We start from the raw sequence: 24,240 nt of genomic DNA, 5'->3' as shown, positions 1-24,240 counted from the left end.
GGTCTCCGGGCCAGTCCTGGTGAATCCTCAAGGGCTGGCTGGTGGCCTAGGGTTGATTCGCCTGCCCTTATAAGCGCTCGCCCTATGCCCTTCTTAATGAGTAAATAAAGAAATACCTATGCTTTTTTCTGCGAGTTTTTCTGCCTCTGAGTTCACTCCCTGTTACCCCCTAGGTGACAGTATTGGTATCCTATTAAAAACAATATGTATTCGCCATCGACTTGGCAGGTTTTTTCATCATTCATTATCTAGTTAAACAAATGGCTAACTGTGAAAAACCTATTTAGTGTTGTTTAATAAATAAATGTAAAATTCCAATTGTATATTAACTATCAAGCACCCAACAATTAAACTTATGAAAATTATAACCAGCAGAAATAAAAAATATCAACTAATGTTCACATGACGAAACATATTGTGACTTCTACCAGAAAATTCACATATCGTGAAAAACATTTAGAAGTTTGAATCTTGTTGCCAGCAAAGATAATTTCTAGAAATTTTCTTGTTAAGCTGCTATATCTTTGTTTTTTGTGACAAAAACGAGTATAATTGCTTTTATTCAAATATTTTGGTTTCGGCTTACCGGGAAAATTTATAAGTTAAGTAGTCTTAAAACTACAATGACCGATCTGAAAAAAGAATTTAAAAACTTCATTTACTTACAGTAAACTTCCAGATTAAAAGTGTGATTGGCAGCAGGAGGAATTCCATTATCGGCAATACACAGATATTTTCCCATATGACCTCTATTCACTCGAGTGATATTAAGGGTAGCTCCAGGAACTTGAACATCTGTGAAAACATAAAAACTACCGTTTACAAACTTTTATGTTTTAAATTTATGGGCATTACATGTCAGGGTTGTTTCATTCATAAAGCGATATTGAAAAACGTAGAGACTATAGATTACAAAAAAAATTGGTGACCTACTGAGCAAAGGTCAACACCATACTGGTTGGGAGTAATAGTTCATTTATCATGTTTGAATCTCTAGAAATTAATTGAGTTGATTGGAAAATTTGTTTGTTTCAACTTAAAACCGCATTCGTTATTGCCTAAAACATGTAAATCCACCTAATACTTTAAGAGTCTAAACCTGTTTCAAGAAATTGCAAGGTGTCTGTGAAAAGTTTCCCAAGCACAAGGACTGCAAGTTCTATATGTAAAGTAAACTTTAGTTAAATTATATCAAAACTGAAGTGGGGCAAACTTAAACTAGCACCAAATTGCCATCCCATATATCTTTCAGATGTTATACAGGTAGTTTTAATGAACGAAATATCAAAGAGATTCTAAAATTGATTTATTAAATTGACAAGAATTTGGTCAAGAGTAATTTTGCAAAATTTACAGTTTACGTATATTTATACAATTTACTTTGTTACTGTTATTTTGAACTTCTTGAAACATTAATATTTTTGCGTAAGAAGTCTTTAAATATATTTTGCAATGCAATAAATTCCAGGGTACCACAGGGAACTGTTTTGGACCCATTGTTGTTTTCCTTCATATGTATAAATGGCATATGTAACGTTGTAGACAAGAGTAAAGTAATATTGTTTGGTGATGATACAATGCTGTATGTTGATGGTGGTAATTTTTTTGAAGTATAGCTGGCTATATGAATAATGATTTGAATAAATTGTTTTCCTATCACTTGCGGGAAAGTATCACTTTCCGCACTTGTTAGGAAAATAACTAATAAATGGCTCTGCGATAATGATTTTTGCATTAACATCGATAAATCTAAAGTTTGTAAACAATATTAATATGGATAATATTAATATCAGTATGAGCGGTAAAGTTCTAGAATTTGTAAAACAAATTAAATACTTGGAGGTAATATTGGACCCAAATCTGAGTATGTAATGAGAAAAAGGGTAGGAAATGCATTGTCACTTGGTACAAACTATTTGCTCTATAATAGTATAGTTGCACTTCAATTGGAGTTTTGTTGAAGTGTAGCCGTTACACGCCAATACTGTATACAGGGTGATTCCAAAGTTGGTGCTTTCCTTTCACCTGCGAATAGGGCTTCAAAAAATAAGGTTTTTGTTTTTCCTTTGACGCTTTTTCGAAATATAAACAATAACGAAGATACAGGGTGTCAAAGTTTTACTGAAAAAATAAAAATTTAATGATTTTGGCCAAACCCCTTGAAAATTTTGTAGGTGTCAGTAGCTACATCGAAAGGAAATTTTCAAAGAAACAACAATTTTTTTGCGTGTACCAGTGGCGCGCGTATAAATTTTTAAAAACATTTTCGAAAAAAAATATTACCCTACTAGTTTTCAACATAAAATTTATTATTGAATTCCTTGTTCAATTCTAAAAATAAAACCCCTTTTATTATTTTTTGCTACAACGCACCGCTTTCGAGTAAAAAGATAAAAATCTTAATGCGTGCCTAAAATTAAATTAAAATGTCAAATTATTAAAACTTAGTTCAAAGGCGGCTGAAATCTTTTGTTTTTGTTTATGTCTGTTGATAAAGAATAACCTGTAGTTAGTTAAAATTAAATTTAAGTTATTCTTTATTTTGTTTTTTTTCAGTAAAATTTTGACACCCTGTATCTTCGTTAGTTCATATTTCGAAAAAGCGTCAAAGAAAAGTTTGAAGCCCTATTCGCAGGTGAAAGGAAAGCACCAACTTTGGAATCACCCTGTATAAATGTTCCTAATGCTCTCTCAGTGAAACAAAAGATGTCTTTTAATGTATGTTTGTTTATATTTCAAATTAAGAAAAAAATGGAACCTGAATATATTCTGTAATAGAGTAAAAACTTTCAGCGAATTACACGATTATAACACTCATAAACGTAATAATTTTATCTTAGGAGAATGCCTTACAAGTAAAATGCTTTATTCTATATTTTTAAAAGGATTGAATGTATTTAATCAATTTGATCATTCGTTTATTTACTCTTCAATCATACATCTAGGAATCAGTTGTCAGCCACCTAAATCACCAGATCTAAATCCTTTAGATTATTTAATTGAGAGCAGATAGTTGATTATACTACTTCCTAAAAAATTATCATGTTTCATTAAAAGTTAATATTTTGACTCTATTACACCGTCTGCTTTTCGAACAAAATAAATTTGAGAGACCCTGTATAAACAAGTTAGTTTCCCTTCACTACTTAGAGGATTTGTTTGACGTTGATGAAGTTGTAATGGTAACAAGAGGGTTGACGTAAAAATATTTGGTTTTAGTTCACAGACTTTTCCGAGGGGGTAGTAACGGTTGCCATTAAGAAAGTTTTATGGTTTCAGTCAAGTGCAATTAGAGTTTGAAATATCACCCACCAAGGCAAAGTTAAACGTAATACTTATTGGAAATTCACTCCACGGAGTCAAGGCAAAGTTTAATTTAATTAAAACAAAACGAACGTTTGAACTGAATACACGTCATAGGAACTAATAGATTGTATTAAGCTAGAAACATGTAAAAAATTGTCTAAGATAAAGCCACTAGATTTAATGTAAAATAATTGAAAGAAAGGAAGAAGAGATAAAGAAAAGGCGACAAATTTCAAATTTCGAGTATACATGTATAGTTTTCCGCCAAAATATGTTTTTTTTTACCAAATTTAAGAAAAAGGAGAAAAGAAGAATATGGCACCAGATTGAAAAAAGAAAAAAAGTAGAATTTTAGAAGAGAAAAGACAGAAGAACTGAGGCAAAGGCATAAAGATAAAATTAGACGATATGATTTTATACTGAGAAGGTTTGAAAATGTCTAATTTTCAAAAACACCCCGTAAATTTTAAACAAAAGAAGTTATATTATATTATACTGTATAAGGTACTTATCGGGGGTAATTGCACAAGTGCATAAAAATTACCGATAATTTTGCATGAAAACTTGTTATCTCTTAACTGCATGAGTTTATTTTCATATTTTTTTGGCGAAAGAGCCCGACACCAAAGGTGGAGGGCTTTTTTAGAAAAAAATATGAAAATGACCGAATGCAGTTTGCAAAGATAACAAGTTTGAACGCAGAATTATCAGGCCATTTTTAAGGCACGAATGTAATTTTGGGGAATATTTCCCGAATAAAGAAAATGTTTTGGTTTTGCTGCAACTATAGATTGCTCAATGGAGCTCAATGAACAAGTTCCGAACCGTTCATTAATTTATTGTTGACATCGCATTTGACATTGTTTGGTTATAAAAAGTCAAAAAACTGCGCAAGGACAACAATTAGTGTACTAGCAATAGGCTCTACAACAATGCAGTCGTTATAGATACGTACAGTGCAATTATCGAAATGCAATTATCACTTTAGAATGCAATTATCGCTGTCATTCTGGTGAAAATGCACTGCTCATATGGGACATTTAACACATGAGGGAAATATTCAATAGTAATATGTTAAGTGCATGTAAAATTGCCGAAAATAAGTTCTATTTCATTAGTGGATCGGAAAAGTTCAAACCTTAGTTCCGTATAAAACTCATCATTCTAATTATACTTTTGTTATTATTATGTACTGATCGAAACTTCCATCAAAGACACGTAATATATTACTTTCAATATAAATGAAATTGTAACACTGTACCTTGCCATGCTCCCCTATTAATTGGACGATTGTCAAGCTTTTGCCACGTGATCCTAGGACTGGGTGTACCTGTAGCTGAACAATGCAAACGCACGTTTTCCCCCTCGTGCACGACAATGGGCCCCATGTGACCTTTATGCGAACCTGGAAAATATTGTTTGCGTCAAAGGAAAAATATCAAAAAAACGAAATAACCGTTCTTCATAAATCAAATTGAACGGATGATTGACGTGTAGACTCGCTCATGCAGAAAGCAAATATCACGACGCGAGAGAACAACGCTCGCAATTTTGCGATTTGTGCATTTTTAATATGTTTTAGATGGATTTGTGTGATTTGCCAATCTTAAATGTTATTATATCAGAAACAGAATTTCTGATATAATAAAAAACCAAAAACACATTTTGGACGTTTGGCAATGCAGAAAATAATATGCACTCTATTTTTTTTATTAATGGGTAGAAATAGTAGATAAGTTATTTTTGCATAGAGGGCCGAAAGAAGAAGATTACACCCGCAGCCAAATTTTGAGTTTAAAAGAAAATTTACTACTAGCAAAATGTATCACTACCATAGTAGTCACAGGCTTGTTTGTCATTAAAATCTGTCAAACGAAATCAATACAAATGAACTATGATTTAAGTGATATCCTAAATGAGTATATTTTTGGCTGAAGAACTCATCTGAAGCAGATGAAGCGTTGTCGAATTTACTGCCAGAAAAGGAAAATATTCTTTTCTTTTTTTCAATCTTTCTTTTCTGTCTCTAGATAAAGTTCACCTCGGCGAACAACCTAATTTCTCGACAGAAACCAAATACTTTCCACCTGAGTATGTAATATACTATTTCTTACTGGGCTGCGATAAAGTGCACTTTTGTCCACTCATTTTTCTTTTAGAGAAATATGCATTAAAATACAAAAATAATAACTGTACTTATATGTATTTGATTTCTTAATTAAGAATACATTTTTATTCTTCTTTGCAAACAGAGACTTCTATTTGAAAAATTGTATTATACATTTTTGTTTAGTTTAATGAAAATTTGTACTCGTAGGAAAATTTCACTTCCACTTTCCACACTTGCTTGGAAAATAACTATTTACCACCAGAGAGCGTAAATTCATTTTTTCTATTTTAATAGCTGAACCGTAAAAATACTTTTTTTTGGTCCTTTTGAAAGAAAACTTTATTGAACAGTCAAATTTTGTTTTCATTATCGTTGTTGCTTATGTTTCACGTACAATACCTCCTTAATTTGCCTAGTAGGTTTGTCAATTATTTGACAAGTTATGTCAAACTATACTGAAACTTTAAAGTTTTAAATCTTGTAAACAAACAACTTGACATTTTTCTGCTTTTCAAGTTTTACCTTGTAATTCTTTATTTTTCCCAAATAATACTTTGATCTTGCACTTTGTCCGCGTACAATAGCATCATATTTGAATGAACCAAAAAACTGTTTTACACAAAATTATTGCAATAACCAGATTGTCCTAAATTTAGCATCAAATTCACTTATTTTTCTCAAAAACATTCCAAATAGTGTAATTTACCATATGGAAAGATGTAATAAATTTTGCGACCCATCATCAAAAATGCAAACTGGCAAAGCGGTGTGAAATATTTCTCGTTGGCGATAAAATATGATCCTTATTCTTCAACCCTTAAGAAATTCTAAATGAAAATGTGAATGTGAATTACTTTGTCATTACATATTGTGTCTTATACAGGATAACTACTACTATTACGTCATGTAATCATCATGTCATTGTAATGCAAAAAAGTAAAAACTTTTGCATCTTTGAAAGAGTTTTGTGCTTTTTTAATGTTTTTTTACAGGTTTTTATTCTTTTTTGACGAAAATAATTTTGCTTTTTAAGCGCTTTTTTTCACGATTTTAGTGCTTTTTAATCCGGCCTCTAGTTATAACTTAAGACAGGGACTACAAGAAAATATATATTAAGCTGATGTTGTACTTCTGCAGAATTAGCTTAAAATTGGAAGTTGAATTGATGTAAAATATAAAAAAGGAAAGTTTTCATTATATTTTATATACAGTGCGTTTTTTAAGTCCATGTTAGACCATCTTGTTTTGGAACTACAAGTGTAAAATTGACGAGTGTGTGTTTAGTACCCTGAAGCTTAAGTAAGTTTACCAATTGGGTCTAAAAAGTGGTTACAAACTAACGAAATAGTATATTAAATCATCACACTCAGGTGGAAAGTGTTTGATTTCTGTCGAGAAATTAGTTAGTTAGAGAAGAACTTTATCTCGAGAGAGAAATTAAACTTTCTACCGTGGTTTGTATACTATTTTATTTTCAATCATTTATCAAAATCTCATCGAACTTTTATAATAAATCATTCAGTTGAAATAATGATTACTAATAGTCTCTAACAATAAGGTAGTATAGGTGTACGAGTAGTTATGACTTCAACCATAATAAACGACTGGTGATTTGTTTACAATCTTGACAACGTCATTATTGTGCTATTCCGTCTTTAATATTTTAAGCTAAAACGTTTCTTAAAGTGCTATTAACATGGAGATTTTCTGAAGCAGATGTTACTCATCATCACCTGAGCTGCGAGCTGTTGCAGAGGTGGCGGCACAGTCTCTTCACTATAAAAAGTAAGCCCAGATATGACAAAACGCATATTGACATTCACCCGGGTGGAAAGTGACATTTACCGGTATAATATAGTACTCACTTTCCACCCGGGTGGAAGGTAAAAGCAGGTAATTTTCATCTTTCCACCTGGTTTACACATAAGAAATAACGTTATTACATACCTGGTTGAAAATAAATTAATTTTTTTCGAAAAGATTTTATCTTTCCATGCTCCCTGTTTGCATGGTAGGTGCTTGTTGCTTTTGATACTGGCAGGGCAGGTAGCATGAAGAGTGACATATTTATTTATAACGTCAAAAGGGCATTTTATGATCGTTTGGGATACTGTTTGGTTTCAAACGGAGGTCACTTTGAACAATTTATTTAAAAAAATACTTCTTCTGTAGTTAGTTCTTGATATAGTTAATATTCGCATTTTGCGAATTTTGCCCACCCTGTTTTACTTTCTAAACCAAATTTTACCTGCTACCTGTCCTACAAGTAACAAAAACAACAAGCACCTACCCATACCGGCAGGCAGTATGGAAAGATAAAATCTTTTCGAAAAAAGATGATTTTTTGCGAGTTTTTAATCACTTTTTAGACCGAATTGGTAAACCTACTTAAGCTTCAGAGAACAAAATAGTCACCCGCTAAGTTTTACACTTGTAACTCCAAAATAACATGGTCTAACATGGGCTTAAAAATTTAACACGTAAAATCCTGTGCTGCGCGTTAAAAAAAAAGCACTATACAGGGTATCCCACGACGAAAGACATCGATTGATATTGGAAAAAGTATAAATAGGAGAGTTTTGAAAATTTGGCAGGATACTGATGTGGGCATGCCCAATCCAACTAAAATATTTTCAAGATGGTTGCACTTCCGTTTATACCGGAAGTCGATCACAACTTTCTTATTTTAAATAGAACACCCTATATATTATTACATATTTGGATTCCTCACAAAATTCTGACCAACTTTAGCATAGAATGCCCTATGAATATCTCTAGCCGTTTTCGAAATATTTGATGTTTTTCCAAAAAAGTGACAGTTGCAACGCTCAACATATTTTTGTACTATGTTAAAACCGTATTTCATTTTGCAATGAAACTTTGGGTTATTGTAAATAAAGGATCGTTTTATTAAACTGAGGGTGCATCCTGTCCCATCCTTTATTTACAATAACCCAAAGTTTCATTGCAAAATGAAATATGGTTTTAACATAGTACAAAAATATGTTGAGCGTTGCAACTGTCACTTTTTTGGAAAAACATCAAATATTTCGAAAACGGCTAGAGATAGGCATAGGGCATTCTATACAAAAGTTGGTCAGAATTTTGTGAGGAATCCAAATATGTAATAATATATAGGGTGTTCTATTTAAAATAAGAAAGTTGTGATCGACTTCCGGTATAAACGGAAGTGCAACCATCTTGAAAATCAGTATCCTGCTAAATTTTCAAAACTCTCCTATTTATACTTTTTCCAATATCAATCGATGTCTTTCGTCGTGGGACACCCTGTATGTCCGACAGGGCTATTATTTCATCAATAATGACACCTATTAAGGTCAATTATCTAAGAAATAATGCCCTAGGGCGTTATTTTTCATAATGGCCTCAGGTGAGGGCATTATTTTATAATGCCCTCTGACTGAAATAATGCTCACGGTCAATAGACCCCTCGGGCCGGAGGCCCTCGTGTTTTACCCTATCGACCTCATGCATTATTGTCCTTATAATACCCTTGGTATCTTAATTACTATAAACTGACAAAAACGTCAAAATAGCCCGACATTAATTGATCCGACAATAGCAATAGCTGGTAGTACGATGTTATAAATCACACTTTTTTGTCGATTTTTGTCTAATGAAATGGGATAAAGGATATGGATATGTGGATATGAACAGTCGGAAGTCACTGAACACAGTATACATAATATAATGTAGTTTAAAACAAAAATTTAAACGTTTTTCAAGTGATTGTTTTAGTTTAATAGCTTTATGGATCAGATTTTGACAGTTAACACTTTTGCAACAGACTAAAATCGAATTAATTTCGAGTAATAAAGAATATTAAAACTGAATTTCTACAGTCACGAGACGATAAAATCGATTAACATGTTACAACCACGTGAGTTTCTAAAATATTTAGTTGTTATTTTGACATTTTTTGGTGAACATTTCAGATCTATAAAAATGAATTCAGACAAAACGTCAGTAACAAAAATTATTAAAATAAAATTTGTGTAGTCACGAGACTATACAATATTTTTAGCGGTTGTTGGAACATGACCGATTTTCTAATTTTAAGTTGTCAATTTGCCACTTTCAGCTCGATATTTCAAAATTAAAAAAAAAAATTTATAATGAGGGTTTTACTAACATGCGACTGTTTTCCCAGTTTTTATTCGTTACTTGGAAACCGAAAAAAGTAATAGATCTAATGAAACAAGATTGCTGGTCACATGTCTACTTAACTAGTTTTCCTTAAAACTTTAATTTTAATTATTAAATTTGTAAGTCAAAAAACTATAAAATTTGAATTTTCTCAGTCACGTGACTGTTTAGTCGGTCACGTGACCGTTTTTGTAATGGATATTCTAAAAATGAAATTGTTAATAACCGAAAATATTAAATAGTATTTTTACAGTCACGTGACTATTAAAAATCGGTTTAAAAACATCCGGTTACTTAATGACTTCTAGAATTTGTAGTTGTCATTTTGACAACAACTTAAAAAAATTAGGTAATAGAGAGAGTATTAAAAGTACACTTTTTGTCATTTAAGTCCGGTAAAGCTGACATAATAGTTATTTTTGTACCAAGGACGTAAAACGCAACTTTTACGCCCGTATGTAAAAGTTGTGGCCCGAGCAAAGCGAGGGCAACAATTACATGCGGGCGTAAAAGTGGTTTACGCCAGAGGTGCAAACAAAATTTTTTTACGACGGGAATAATTAAATACTTATATTTTTAACTTTTAAGGTGTAAGTATCACTTTAGTCATCCCGTATGTTGATTTTATTTCACGGGGTTTTGCTGAAAAAATCATAAAAACTCGGTTGACCGTTTTTTTTTAATTCTAAGCCCATGGGCGTAAAAGTGCTATTTTACGCCCGCAAAGGGAAGATTTTACTTCCGGATATCTCCGGAGGCCCAGTACTTTCAGTTCAGTATAACTTTAATCTAAGGATAATATCTATGGAAACCGTGAAATCAGACGCGGCTATTGGTCAATTCCGTAATTTCTATAGAAATTATCCTAAGAATAAATTCATTCGGAGGTGAAAGTACCGGCCCTTAGTAGAGTTAGTTGTTAGCAATTAGTAGAAATTTATTGTGTCAATTCAGATTACTGAACAATTCAGATTAGCCTGAACGGTTTGAACTTTTCTTTTGGAATAGAAGTGTTTTAGAACAAGTTGAAGATATTAATAATTCACTTAGAAAAATACCATTCGATAGTAATAAATCAGTTTTAAAACTTCTTAAATTGCTTCTGAAGGTAATAATTTTTAAAACTGTCTGAGTCTCTTCCTTAGCTCTAGGTTGAATTTATCCTTCCAGGCAGGAGCTTTTAAGATTTTCCAAAAAAGTTTTTAGCATTAAGTGAAAAGTACTCACGTTATATTATTTCGGATAAAAATTAATAGTCTTCAGAATCTAGTAACATAAGTCTGGCGTACTTGGATGATTTATAGTAACTTCATTTATTTGATCCAGACTTTTTGTTGGCAATTGTCAAGTTTGAAAATTTCCCATTCGTATGGGAATAATTCGAGCCGGGTAAAACGAAAACGTATATAACGATGATGAATTGATTTTAGACACGTCGGCTGATTGATTGCCACTGTAGTCGCGGTATGGTGTGAACTGAACGGGTGCTTTTTGCCTGATCGCCGACTATCAACATCAACTCGATTATCCTTCAAAAATCAATCTATTACGTACCTGCGATCGACGGGGGTATTAGCAATTCGCTAATATTTTTCTGGCCCAGTTTGTAAGCTGATACTCCCGGTAAACCTGGAGTGCCGTTGGTTCCTGGACGGCCAGCTTTACCTCTGGGCCCAGCAATTCCTAAAATCCACAAAATTAATTTCATTCCTAGTTTAAATAGCGTGTTTCGAGAGTATACGGTCAGATAAGGGTGAAAATAATAATATTTTCAGATTAATTTTCGTAGATGGTTTGGAAGATTCGTAAAAGCGAAATACACGGGGATGGTATATTAGAAGAAGGCAACTACTACACTGCTAATTTAATTGAATTTTTTCTAGAATATAAACTTTGTTTCTATCCCAATTGACTGGATACTTCAAATGCTATCAAAATTTAAATTTTAAGCATATATTAATAAAATCATGCAAATAAATAAAATTTTAAACTTTGTTTTAAGTGATATACAGGGTGCCCGTTTTACGAGCCTCACCATGGGGAACTCGGTTATTTAAAGAGATATAAGAAAGTTTAAATTGGGGAAAATTGAGCAATTAGTAAGTGTCAATTAAAATGCTGCTTCAAAAATTTTAAAATTCTTAGTACTTCCGGAGATATCCGAAAAAAACCGAAATTTTTAAAATTAGTTTTATTTTTTTACTAAGTTGTTTGATAAGATCAAACAAAAGACACTTTACCATTGTCACTTTTCCTTCTCTACAGCGTGTCAATATAAAATTTCAGTTCCGACGTTTCGGTTTTTAGTTAACAACATCAACTTTAATTTTTCTTATGGATTTTTACATTTTGGAATGGACTTTTCTGATTACGATGATGTGTCATATCATATGGTTGAAATTGGCAATTTATTGAAAATAACGAAAATGATGTCTTAATAAACGGTCTCTTGAAAATTTTCTGTATTTGAGAAATTATCAAAATTACGCCTTAACAATGCTAGTTTTCAGTAAGTTTCAAATCAACTTCAATTAGCGAATAGTTAGGTCTTGATACAGGGTGAAACGGAAAGAACTGTTTAGTGACGTTAACATTTTTTCTTTCAGCATTTTTATCAGTGGTGCTTAATTTACATTTGAACCGACGAAATTAATTCAACTTTTGACACTTTGTATCTCCGAAAGCATCTAGTTTTGGGTTAATATAAGTTGGACCATATATTTAATGATTTGTGCTAGTATTTTTCCCAAACAATTTAGAGACATTTAATTGTTGTATAAGTTGTGTAATAAATAAGTAAAATAATGAAACACTAACACGTGCCCCTTTTACACGTGTGATAAATCGCGATTCAGTTTAAATATTGACTCGTTTACCTCGTTGACCCGGAGGTCCTTCGGGTCCTTGCAGCCCTCGCTCCCCTTTTTGTCCTGCAATATGAATGATTAAGCTTCAGGTTTTAAAGTGAAATATGTAGGACGTTTGCCGACAACATCCCGACAAAATTTCATGTTTACGTTGAGAAATTCGGTTTAGTTAGAATTTATCTTCCTTGAAACTGGTATTTACCGTTGATCCCGTCTTTGCCATCCCGACCAGGCAGTCCGTCTTTCCCGGGAATACCGTCGTAACCATTTCTACCAGGCATACCATCTAAACCTGGAGTACCGGGTATTCCTATTCTACCGTCCAATCCTGGTCTTCCTTGTTCTCCCTAAAAAATCGAGTTGAGTCTTTTGTGTATAGACCAGAAAGTTTTCTACATTATGTCTAATTTTCAGAATTGAAAAAAAGAAAAGCTTCAGTTTAAATCAAAAGCTTTTGCGGTTTACGTTAAAATCGGTCTCATACAGAAACCGAATTATAACATGCCTCTTCAAACAATTATCCCACATTGTTATAGTAAATAAACGCGCATGAAGTGAGGATGCAACGAGGTTTGCAAGCATACAGGGTCAGTCCCAAAATACATTAACTTTCTTAATTCAAACCTAACACCCTGTATAGTACTTAAGATTTTAATAGTACTCATAAAGACCAATTCAACGATTTATAGAATTCCTACTTTTACTACTTTTTTTCTGAGTCAATAACAGCATTTTTTGAAGCACGAAAATTTGATTAACTCCAAGACACAGGAAAAATTGATAACAATTTAACATCATATAACTACTGTTTTGAATAATTAAGTCTTCTTTTCTTCTTCTTTCAGCAACCCTATACAGTTCACTCCTGGACATAGGTCTCTCCTATATTTTTCCTTGCTTCCTTGTCTTGTGCAATTTGATCCTATCTGTTGTCCACTTTGCTTTTAATATCATCGAGCCAACGTAACTGTCGTCTGCCAACGTTGCGTTTAGGCATGCGAGGCCTCCATTGAATGATGCGTCTTGTACATTTCAGGTCGTCCTGTCCAGCTCCATTTCAGGTGGGCTATACTTGTTATAACGTTCTCAACTTTATTTCTTTGTCTAATACTCGCGTTTGTGATATGGTCTCTGAGGCTTATCCCCAACATCATCCGTTCTATGGCTCTTTGAGTGGTCCTAAGCTTGTTAGCTAATTTAACAGTGAGTGTCGTGGCTTCCATTCCATATGTGATCACGGGCAATAAGCAGACAAACCTTGCTTTTCAATTTAATTGGATATTTCAGTTTTACAAAACGTGTGACAGTTTACTCGTAATTTGATGCAATGTCTCAAATATACATATTCTTTGACGTTGTCAAGGATTTGGTCTCCTTTATACACTTGTATATTGTCAAGTGACATGACTTTTGTTTTATTTAAATTCAGTGTCAATCCTATTTTTGCGGATTCTTTCTGAAGTTCATACAACCTCTCTGGTAATTTCATTTTATTCTGGCTAAAGAGCACTATATCGTCCACAAAACGTAGATGACTCACAACAGCTATCAGATCTACTAGCTACTAGGTGTTGCACAAAAACAAGGTTTTGTTCTTTGATTATCAAGCCCTCTAGCCTCACTGATATAGCCGTAATACGGCGAAACTGGTCAGAGGACTGGGATTGATAAACAAAAAACTAAATCTCGCCATTTTTAAAGCTGTATTTAACTTTTTTAATTCCCGTTCGATTAACAAACCCTGCTTTAGACATAAACAAAACAGGGTAAATAATGCTTTTTCAAACTCGGTAATGAACTTTTTAATGACCGTTTCCCTCTTTTTTATTACCCTAATGGATTAAGAAGTGAAATATATTTATTAAACCAGGATAAGGATTCAAAATTATATTCCAGTATAACAGTGGATTCAGGGGAGAAAATAAGAGTATTTATACTTGATTAAAACTTGAAATGTTGCTGTAACTTGTCTGTTGTAATTTTGTATGTAAATGGAATGTTTTACAAGTTGTTTTATGAAACTTACTGTTTTGTATATTGTCAACACTTAAAAACGAAAAAAGTTGCCTCTACGACTCGCCTCCATCTATCCCTATCCAACACAACCTCCTTCAATCCCGTACTCCCAAGACTTTTACATCCTCTCCGATATTGTCCCTCCATCTGAGAGTTGGTCTTCCGAAAGGTCACTGGGTTTTCCTCCCATATCTTCTTGATAAGACTTTCTTTCTTCGTCATCTGTGCCTTTGTGATTTTATTTCGTTCACTAATCTCGGTCTTTTTTACATGTTCTTGAGCTCCCCGTTCGTTCTTATTGAATATTGACCCGTTCTCCCATCTAAGACCCAAAGATTTTCCACAATATCTTTCGTTCAAAGCGTCTAGTTCGTACATGATGATTGGCTTGATTACTGCCGAATATATCCATATTTTAGAGTTCCTAGGTATCAATCGGGACCTAAACAGGTCTTGTAAGGCGACAAAACATGTATTACTTGCTTTTGTATTTTATTTCACTACTGATATCGTTATTCGAGGTTAAAACTGTTCCTAGGTACTCAAATTGGTTTACGCATTCCTAATTATAGGTGTCTATGGTTATGTATTGTCCTATTCTGTCCCTACCTGCACACCGTCTGACAGGCATATACGTTGATTGTTTGAAAGTCTATTTAAAAGGTTTACATATGTGTCTAGGATAAGGAGGGGCACTATGAGAAAAGGAGAAAACTTGCGTAATCTGGGCCTTTAAAATGGCATTCAGACAACATCGACTTTTCTTTCGGTTTTTAAGATACTTTGAAACAAGCGAATTTATGGATTTTACGTTTTATTTTTCTGTGACGTTAATATTGGAGATAGACCGAAACTAATGACACTGTTCCACATCAACTTTTTAAAAGCTCTTTTAAGTGGCATTATCAGTTTTTCTTTCATAAACTATCATTAACTTTATTTTTTTAAATACGGTCCTGATGTTTTAATGGTTGATTCTGAAAGCCCCTTTATTCCGAATTTAATAATGTATGAAACTACTACTTTTTTAATTTTTACCTTTTTTACTTTTGGAAAGCAAACTGTTTTTTTTTTCTTATTTTTAAGTATAAATTAATAATAACTATTTAAATGACCTAAACCATTTATTGGCATAAGCAATTTTTAAATAAAAAAAAAATTAAAAATAATTTTCATATCCGTAGTACGACACTTTTTTATTAAGGTCAAAAACCAGAGCGTAACGTATTTAAACCATAGAGTATCATACATCATTGAATTGGGAATAAATAGGGAATTCAGAATCTGAAATTAAAAAACAGTGACCGCATTTTAAAAAATGAGGTTGATAATGGTTCCGCAAAGAAGAAACGTCGGAAAGAACAACTGATAATGCCACTTTAAAGAGCTTTAAAAGTTGCTGTGGAGAAGTCATTACTTTTGGTAAAGGTCTAATATTACCGTCACAAAAATATAAAATACAAAATAAAAAAATTCAATTTTTTCAAAATATCTCAAAAACCAAAAAATATTTTGCCTGTCAAATAGCTTTCAAAATGAAGATATTGTAAAATCTTGACTTTTGCAGTCAAATTTGACATTGTGATCAATGTGAAAGCTAATTTCACGTTCCAATAAAGTTAATAGGCTTTTACATTTACTAATTTAAACTATTATTGTTCGATCGGTATGAGGTAAAATATCCATCCAGGAATTTATAATGTTACACCATGTACTCAATAAGATTTTATAAAGGCTTCTGAAACCGTCTGAAAATGATTTTGCAACCAAAATTTTCTAAAAGGTACACCAAACATCCTGTACGTAGAGATAAGCTGCGTTTATATCGTAGACCGTTAATTCGATCGATAAAGCGGATTGAAAAATATCTGATACTCGAAGTCTCGTCGTCATCCATAAAGCCCTAAAGCGTGTTTTTTTGCGTAATAATTGCCATAAATATCTAATTTCCGGATTGGAACAAACATTTATTCTTTCGACAGTTTTTGTTTTTCCTGTGGATAATTCAGCTTCCGTTAATCTGTAATTTTTTAGGTTCGAGTTTAGCTAAATGCGGAACAAAACGTTTACCGATTACCAAAAGTAATTTCTTTTCGTTTATCACCATTTTAATCGGAGAAAACATTTCAATCTTGGTATTTTTTAGGATCGTCTAGTCGATCCTCGTTATTTATATAAAGGATTTTGTGCCAGTTTCCTAATCGAATCGAGCAAACTGAATAAACGGAATTCAGTTTAGTTTGCTCGATATAAATGTAGTCAATTGAAGTCTGCCAAAGATGACATACCTACTTTGATTGACATTTCTTCTTGAAGTCAGATTTTTCTTTGTCATCCGCATAAAATTGCGTAATTTCTGTAATGTCATTTAAAACGCAATATGGTTTGAAATAACTCCAGACGTATAATGATAAAAACAACAAACTTAGATTGTAAAATTATGAAAAATGTTGCCAGGCTTCAATCATATGATGGTTGGCATACCAACTTTCCAATAAAATCTGCCGCAATGCCGACTTAACAAGTAATAAAATCAAACTTGTTAAATTAGAATTTCTTTCAAGTAGGTTTTGATGTAGTGATTTTCGCATTAAAGTGGGAAATTCTTTTACGAACTGAACTTATTCCCAGATAAGCTACATCTTCAAAAAGTCAAGAAAATGAGTATTGCCCCTATATCTGGGGCAAAAAATAAACTACGACAAACTGTAAACTCAAAAAACATATGTTGATACCTTTGCACCAGGATGTCCTGGTAAACCAGGCTCGCCTTTAGGACCGCGACCACCAGGTAAACCAGTTCCACCAGGTTTTCCAGGTGGTCCAATGGGTCCACTTTCTCCTCTAGGACCGGGCAATCCAGTGATTCCTTTAAAAAAAGTATCGTCACATACAAAATATAAGAAGAACTAAAGGAAATTTACCGGGATTTCCTGGAAAACCAGGTTCGCCTCTATCACCTTTTGGACCTGGAATGCGGGGGCAAAACTCCTTAACTTTCTTACAAAAACCCATAAGTTGAGTTTCCTGTAAGCAAAGAAAAATTACTAGTTCCATATAATTTAATAGACAATTTTTCTTAGTACTGTTATGCAACTGTTTATAACATTATCAAAGATAAGAACATATTATTTAGGGGTGATATAGCTCACGACGTCGCTGGGGTTTCAGAAAAAACTTTTGATTTACGATCCAGAATTAGATCAGCTAATTTATCTCTTCTTGTTGAAGGGAAAAAAGATATTTTTTTGATTTTTACGAGGTAATGATGAAGTTGTTAAATGAGTAGGGAGGTGGTTTTCATTGTAGGAACATTACCCTATTATTTATAGTGAAATAAAGCAGTCTAGAAGAAAAAAGAGTGTAAAGAATGGAAAATAAATCATAGCTTGGCTTCAAAAGAGGATGGCATGCTATCATTGGCATTGTAGCAGTTTGTATGCAAAGCACAGAGGGGACCCTCGATAAGTCGTTCCTAGTATCCAGAAATGTTAAAAATGTTTGGTGATTTGTTCGGTTGGCAGAAAACATAAAAGAAGATGAAATTTTCAGAACGAGATTTTTACATATTTTATATGAATTTGCAACATGTCCGAGACTTTGAACAAATCATTATAGAACCAGTAATTGCATTTTAAAACTCCCAGAAGCTGGTTTCGATTTAGCTGCAAAATAAAGATTTTTATAGGATTTTACTAGACATGGGAAATGGAAATGTGTGCCTGAAACCGATAAATTGTGTCAATTCCCTGAACGTTTCGGGCTTTGAATGCACACGTGCTACAATGGCACTAAAAGATATTGCGATAGAGCCAAAGCCCCTATAAGCCAAAAGAATAATTTAAACTCCGGTTTTTGTAAACCAAATCTCAATTTACTGCTTCAAGTCTATCAGTGAATTATCATGGACCACCTTGAAGGCAAACGTTTAATTTCGTAATATTTAACATTTTCCAGAAATGTTTAATTAATTAAGGCGCTATAAAAATAAATGGAATTAATTAAACGAAATAGTTTAATATTAAGTGCTGGAACTTGACAAACGCCAGAGAACTACTTGAACTCAATTAAGTAAATTCAGCATGTGACCAAAGTAACACTTTAATCAGTTATTGCATTACTATAACTATTAAATCTGTAAGTACCATTAAAAAAATGGTAGGGACTTCTTAATACGTAAATGCAATTAAAATTTTGATAGAAACATTTAACCAGAATATGACCTAATGAGTAACAGTTAAATGGATTTCATTGTGTGACTTGTTACCAAATGGCCAAATTGGTGTTATACCTTCAATGTTGTCCGATCTACCGTTCTTGTGGTTCTTCTACCGTTCTACTGTTTATTTTTTTGTATATATTCTACCGTTGTTAATAACATCGCTTTCAAAAATGTGATTAAAATAGTCATTTTCTTACTCCAAGTTGGTTTTACAGGCGATTTTGTCCTTGACTATTCTTTCAAACCGTTTTTCTGGCAGTTCAAACTTTGACACCGCTTTTCTCTCTGACTGTATCAAGTTTGTAGTGTTTATTTAAGGTTATTGAACGAGACATTTAAGGGAATTCCAATAATGTGCTTAGAACAGTCACTTTCTTACTCCCAGTGGGTTTTACAGGCGATTTTGTCCTTGACTGTCCTTTCAAACTGTGTTCCTTGCAGTTCAAATTTGACACCTTTTCTCTCTGACTGTGACTCAAATTTTCCAGTGCTTTTTTTAGGTCATTGAATGTGGAAGAGGAAATTTAATGAGGAATCTAAAAATGTGCTTAAAACAGTCATTTCCTCATTCCCAGTGAGTCACGTGACTGCCTAGCTAATTTATTCTCTAAAACCACCTGATATCTGTAAAAACTGGCAAGATTTGCTTAGAATCTGCAAGAAATAAAGTTTAACACAGTTCCCGAAACGAGATGTGTTTTGAGATTTATGACAGTTACTTTGACAGTTGTCACGTGACTGTCTAACTATATTATCCTCTAAAGCCACGGGATAATTGTTACTAATGTCAAAACTTAGAAAAAAAATTGATAAAAATATGAAAATCTGTATTTTTAAACTATGATTTATATAGCAAACTGGCAATATTTTTTGATGTGCGAGTAGAATCAATGATTAAAAAAAACACCCTGTATAATAATGTAAAATAATTTTTTTTTTGATCTTCCGTTTTTTAACCGATTATTCTGCTACCATTAAATAGTTTGACTTGGCAAGACTGTTATACCATCAAATTTAAAGTTTGTTGTCCAAAAATTATATATGAAATTGAAAACTCCACGTTTGAGAAAGAAATTGGTGCTTTGCATAAAATCGAACTTTTCCTAACCGTTTAACAAATTAGTCAATATATTTTCCTCACAAAATTCTGTATTTTCCTTTTTAATCTATACTTAAACGAATATTCCCAGTTTTCTTTTGAGGAGCAACAAAAACATCAAAGGCTGTTTTATCACCCCTCTGTCTATTCTCCAATACACTTTTTTTCAATTTCTAGAGGTAACCGAATTAACATCTCATTCCTATTCATACAGGCAGGTTCATAAAGCTAGGAAAGTCTAATAAACCATCTAGGTCGGTTATTAAAACTCGTTTTTCTGAAATATATTGCTTTTCAGTGCTAGAACCGGCTGAAATTGCCATTTGCTAGTTGATTTAATTGACGTTAGGTCTGAAATTGCTCCAGGGCAATAAAACGACACGAATTGAACGAACTTTTTAATTTACGTCACTGAATATAATGTAGCAGGTAATTAAAATGAAATTTATCAATTATGTATAGCTAATATTGATTTTACGCCTCGGTTATCACTGAATTAGTAAAACAGTATATTGGGGCAATTATTCCGATTACTCACTCATAAATAATTAATCATTAAGTGATCTTGATTTTTGTTATTAGTTCCCATACGCTCATTAAGTTCAACGTTATTCACATATTTTATAATACTTTATGGGAAATTTATTTACCAGCTAAATCAGCAAATCCCTGTTTGTTTTAAAATGTATATAATTAAAAAAAAAATTGAAAATGTAGCTTAAATTACTAAAAAATAATTACATAAGGCTAGACTAGTTTTCAATATAAATTGATTTTGTAGTTAAATCAAACTGAAAAACTTATATTTTATTAGTTTTGGAGCTAATGAGAAAATGCAACTAATTGGAAATACAAAGCGATTCTCAAAATTTGGATTCAATTTTTGTTGTGGCAAAAAAAAAACACAAACAAAAAACAAACAGTTGTTTTAAACAATAAAAAAAACAATATTGTTCCTAACTCTAGTGCGAAGTGTCTTGTCCGCACTCCTCTGGTGCCCAAACTCCGCTTCGCGTGGTTTGTGCATATCCAGCCATCGTGCGTACAAGACTTACTTTGCACACTTGTTAGGAAAACTACTATTTTCTTTCTGTTCGAACAGCTGAAAACATGTTTAGAAAGTATGGAGTACTACAAACTTTACGCTTCAAAATTTGAAGTAAACATTAATTTTAAAGTCACTTTTCTTAACATTTTCGTTAAGATGCAAATATTAGTACAAAAATTTAAACACAAATGTAAAATCTGCAACTTTAGTTGAGAACTAGAAAATTGACTTGACTCTCAATTTTTAGTTTTCTCTTCATTTCTTCTCAAAAATTTAGTTTTGAGATTGAGAGAATTTTTAGTTAGAAGCATTAAAACGTTTAAATAGTTTATGATCAATCCATTTTCCTGATTTTTGCTGTCTCAATTTGGTTTCTATTCCAATTCTTGAAAAATGACTGAATGGAACACTCAAAATTTAGTTAACTTAGTAGCTTAAAACTGGTTAATTAGTCGGATTTCAAGTTTTCATAAACTGTAAAATTTAGAAATATACGAGAAAATCAATACAATTTCAAGACAAAATGTTAGTTAAAAATATTGTAAAAATTGTTATGAGCGTTCAAGTTAATGATCATGTTTTTAAATTTTAATTCTCAGCTTTTAAACCACTTTTGTAAGCATAAGTCAGAAAAAATAAACATTGACTGTGTTGAAGCCTAAAAATTAAAGTCACATAAGGAAAGGTTGATTTGGTGTGAAAACACGAATAGTGAGTGAAAGGTAAAAATGTAACCAAAAAAGGCACGTGATTTAAATCTGTTTATTCACTCGAAGAATTTAGGCTACTTGCTACGCTTGTGGGCCTAACTGTTCTTTTCGTGAATAAACAATCGTGTAAGTCACTTGTTGTATAAATAACTATGATCAGATAACTAAAAATAAATGACACTTGCCACTTTTCCTCCTCTACAACGTGGCAATATCATATTTGAAAACCGGTGTTTTGGTTTTTATCAACTTTTATTTTTCTAATGGGCGCCTGATTGGATAAATAAAACACATTTTTATAAAATCGTACAAAAAAGTATACTTTTTTTAGTGATTTTTAGTGCAAAATATTCATCTTTTTTGCACTAGTGCATCAAAGTCTTTTTTCCACTATGCTATATTTGATGTACTTTTGTCATCAAACAATACGATTTTATAAGAAATGTTGTATTATGCAACCCATGCACAAAGTCCTATTTTTGCACTTGTGTTGCACTCGACCTTCGGTCTCGTATAACAACTTGTTAAATGGCAACTATACAATTCCAAATTCATTTTAGATCTCTAAAAATTCAAAAAAGTCGATTTTTGTGACAAAAACACTCTTTTTAAAGATTTTGAAAAATTCGAAATATGAAAAAACAGGATGAAAATGGCAACTATAAAAATGCAGATCTTAGATGACTCCAGAAATTTAAAAAAAAAACTATTTCTGTAAAAAACACACTTTTCAAAGATTTAAACAAATTTTGAATATGAAAATGGCAACTATACAGGGTGTCTCTAAAAGGTCTATACAAAATCCTATGACATATTCCTGACATTAAAATAAGCCGATGTGAAGCAACTTACCTTAGTCCGAAATTGCTCCGTCTTCGAGATACAGGGTGGTAAAGTTAAAAAATTAAAATCGATTTTTTTTTAAATAATGTACATTTTGTAACTTATTACTTTCAAATCTGGTACTCAGGGTTTTTTTGAGATGCGAAACCCGAATTTGGACACAATTTTACTGCGGCCGTTAGAGGGCGCTTTACAGTGTACTTCTGATGGTTTTAAGTGACCGTAACTTTTTTCTCGGTGTAATTTTCTTATTTATTTTTTAAGGAAATGATGTTTTAAACATTTTAAAGCAAAAAAGGTACTCTTGCTAAGAACCGCTAATGTAAAGTGTTGTCGAGATATTTCGGTTTTTAATGTTCGATACTGTACCGAAATACTGTCACCTGAAATTTGTTCAAATTGTAAGTGTCTAAATTCGGGTTTCGCATCTCAAAAAACCTCTGGCTACCAGATTTGAAAGTAATATGCTACAAAATGATCAACAAATTTAAAAAAATTGATGTTTATTTTTTAACTTTACCACGCTGTATCTCGAAAATGGAGTAATTTCGGTCTAAGGTAAGTTGCTTTAAATCGGCTTATTTTGATGTCAGGAATATGTCATATTATTTGACCCAGTACACAGGGTGTCTCTAAAAGGTCTGTGCAAAATGACCTATTCCTGATGTTAAAAAGTAAAAATCCATTTTTTTAAATTTAAAGTACGTTTTATAACCTACTTTCAAATCTGGTACCCAGGGGTTTTATGAGATGCGAAACCCGAATTTAGACACTTAAAATTTGAACAAATTTCAGGTGACAGTATTTCGGTCGAACACTAAAAACCGATATATCTCGACAACGGTTTACATTAGCGGTTCTTAGCAAAACCTTTTTTTGCTTTAAAATGTTTAAAACATCATTTCCTTAAAAAATAAATAAGAAAATTGGACCGAGAACCGTTACGGTCACTTAAAACCATCAGAAGTACACTGTAAAGTGCCCTCTACCGGCCGCAGTAAAAATGTGTCCAAATTCGGGTTTCGCATCTCAAAAAACCCCTGCGTACCAGATTTGAAAGTAATACGTTACAAAATGTACATTATTACAGTACAGACACCCTGTATATGAAATTGCAAATTGATCTTAGATGACTATAGAAACTCCAAATAATATCCATAAAAAACACCCACCCATTTTATTTCACTTGTATATCAGCAATCACCCATTGGCGCAGAATGCATTTTATAACCTAATTTTTTTTTTTTAAAAGAGCAATTGATATAAATAAGATCGAAACTCGTTTAACACTAATAATATAATGGTAAATCTAGTGACCTGTCACTATATAACAGCAACACAAAAAACTGTCAAAATTACAACCATAGACATATAAAATAGTTTCAATATACTTTTCATAAGATTTGTTGGGTTTAAAATGTTTGTTATAGTTTCAAGATTTTGCATTCTTGATTTTCACATTTGTCAGTGTATTGACAGCTCAAGTGAGGTGTCAGACTAACAGACATACGTCAAAACTGTTTTGCGGTCTCGATTTCGACATTTGTAAGTGTAATGACAGTGATCTGTTAAACTAACAGTTACACGTCAAAACTGTCAAAATTATAACCATAGACATATAAAATTGTTTTAATATATTTTCCAGAAGGTTGTGGTGATAAATTAAATGTGATAAATAATAATAATATCCATAAAAACACAGAGTGAAAATGACAAACTTGTAATTGTATGTTAATTTTGTTACAATAATTAGGAGAACGATCCTCAAATTGAAACAAACAAACAAGTTTTAGAGGAGAAATATTGTAATGATAAATAAGTGTTAGTTGTATGGTAGGTATACTTTAAGTTA

At 32.4% G+C, this 24,240-nt stretch overlaps 1 protein-coding gene across 2 annotated transcripts in view; it reads right to left on the bottom strand.

Moving 5' to 3' along the window:
- The window catches only part of LOC145725097 (uncharacterized), a 40,027-nt gene that overhangs the window by 10,709 nt on the left and 5,078 nt on the right, over window positions 1–24,240 (bottom strand). For both annotated transcript variants that reach the window (XM_081973695.1, XM_081973697.1), the window contains exons 4-10: window positions 17,391–17,493; window positions 17,202–17,335; window positions 12,653–12,797; window positions 12,460–12,513; window positions 11,138–11,266; window positions 4,568–4,711; window positions 667–795 (exon numbers count right to left, since the gene is read on the bottom strand). In XM_081973695.1, coding sequence (XP_081829821.1) covers window positions 667–795; window positions 4,568–4,711; window positions 11,138–11,266; window positions 12,460–12,513; window positions 12,653–12,797; window positions 17,202–17,335; window positions 17,391–17,493 — 838 coding nt within the window. The remainder of the gene's footprint in view (window positions 1–666; window positions 796–4,567; window positions 4,712–11,137; window positions 11,267–12,459; window positions 12,514–12,652; window positions 12,798–17,201; window positions 17,336–17,390; window positions 17,494–24,240) is intronic.

The sequence above is a fragment of the Ips typographus genome, linkage group LG2, assembly GCF_016097725.1.
Source record: "Ips typographus isolate SLU linkage group LG2, UJ_Ityp_2.0, whole genome shotgun sequence".
NCBI lineage: Eukaryota > Metazoa > Arthropoda > Insecta > Coleoptera > Curculionidae > Ips > Ips typographus.
Note: the sequence above shows the minus strand (reverse complement) of the source record. Positions and strands in the feature narration are given on the sequence as shown.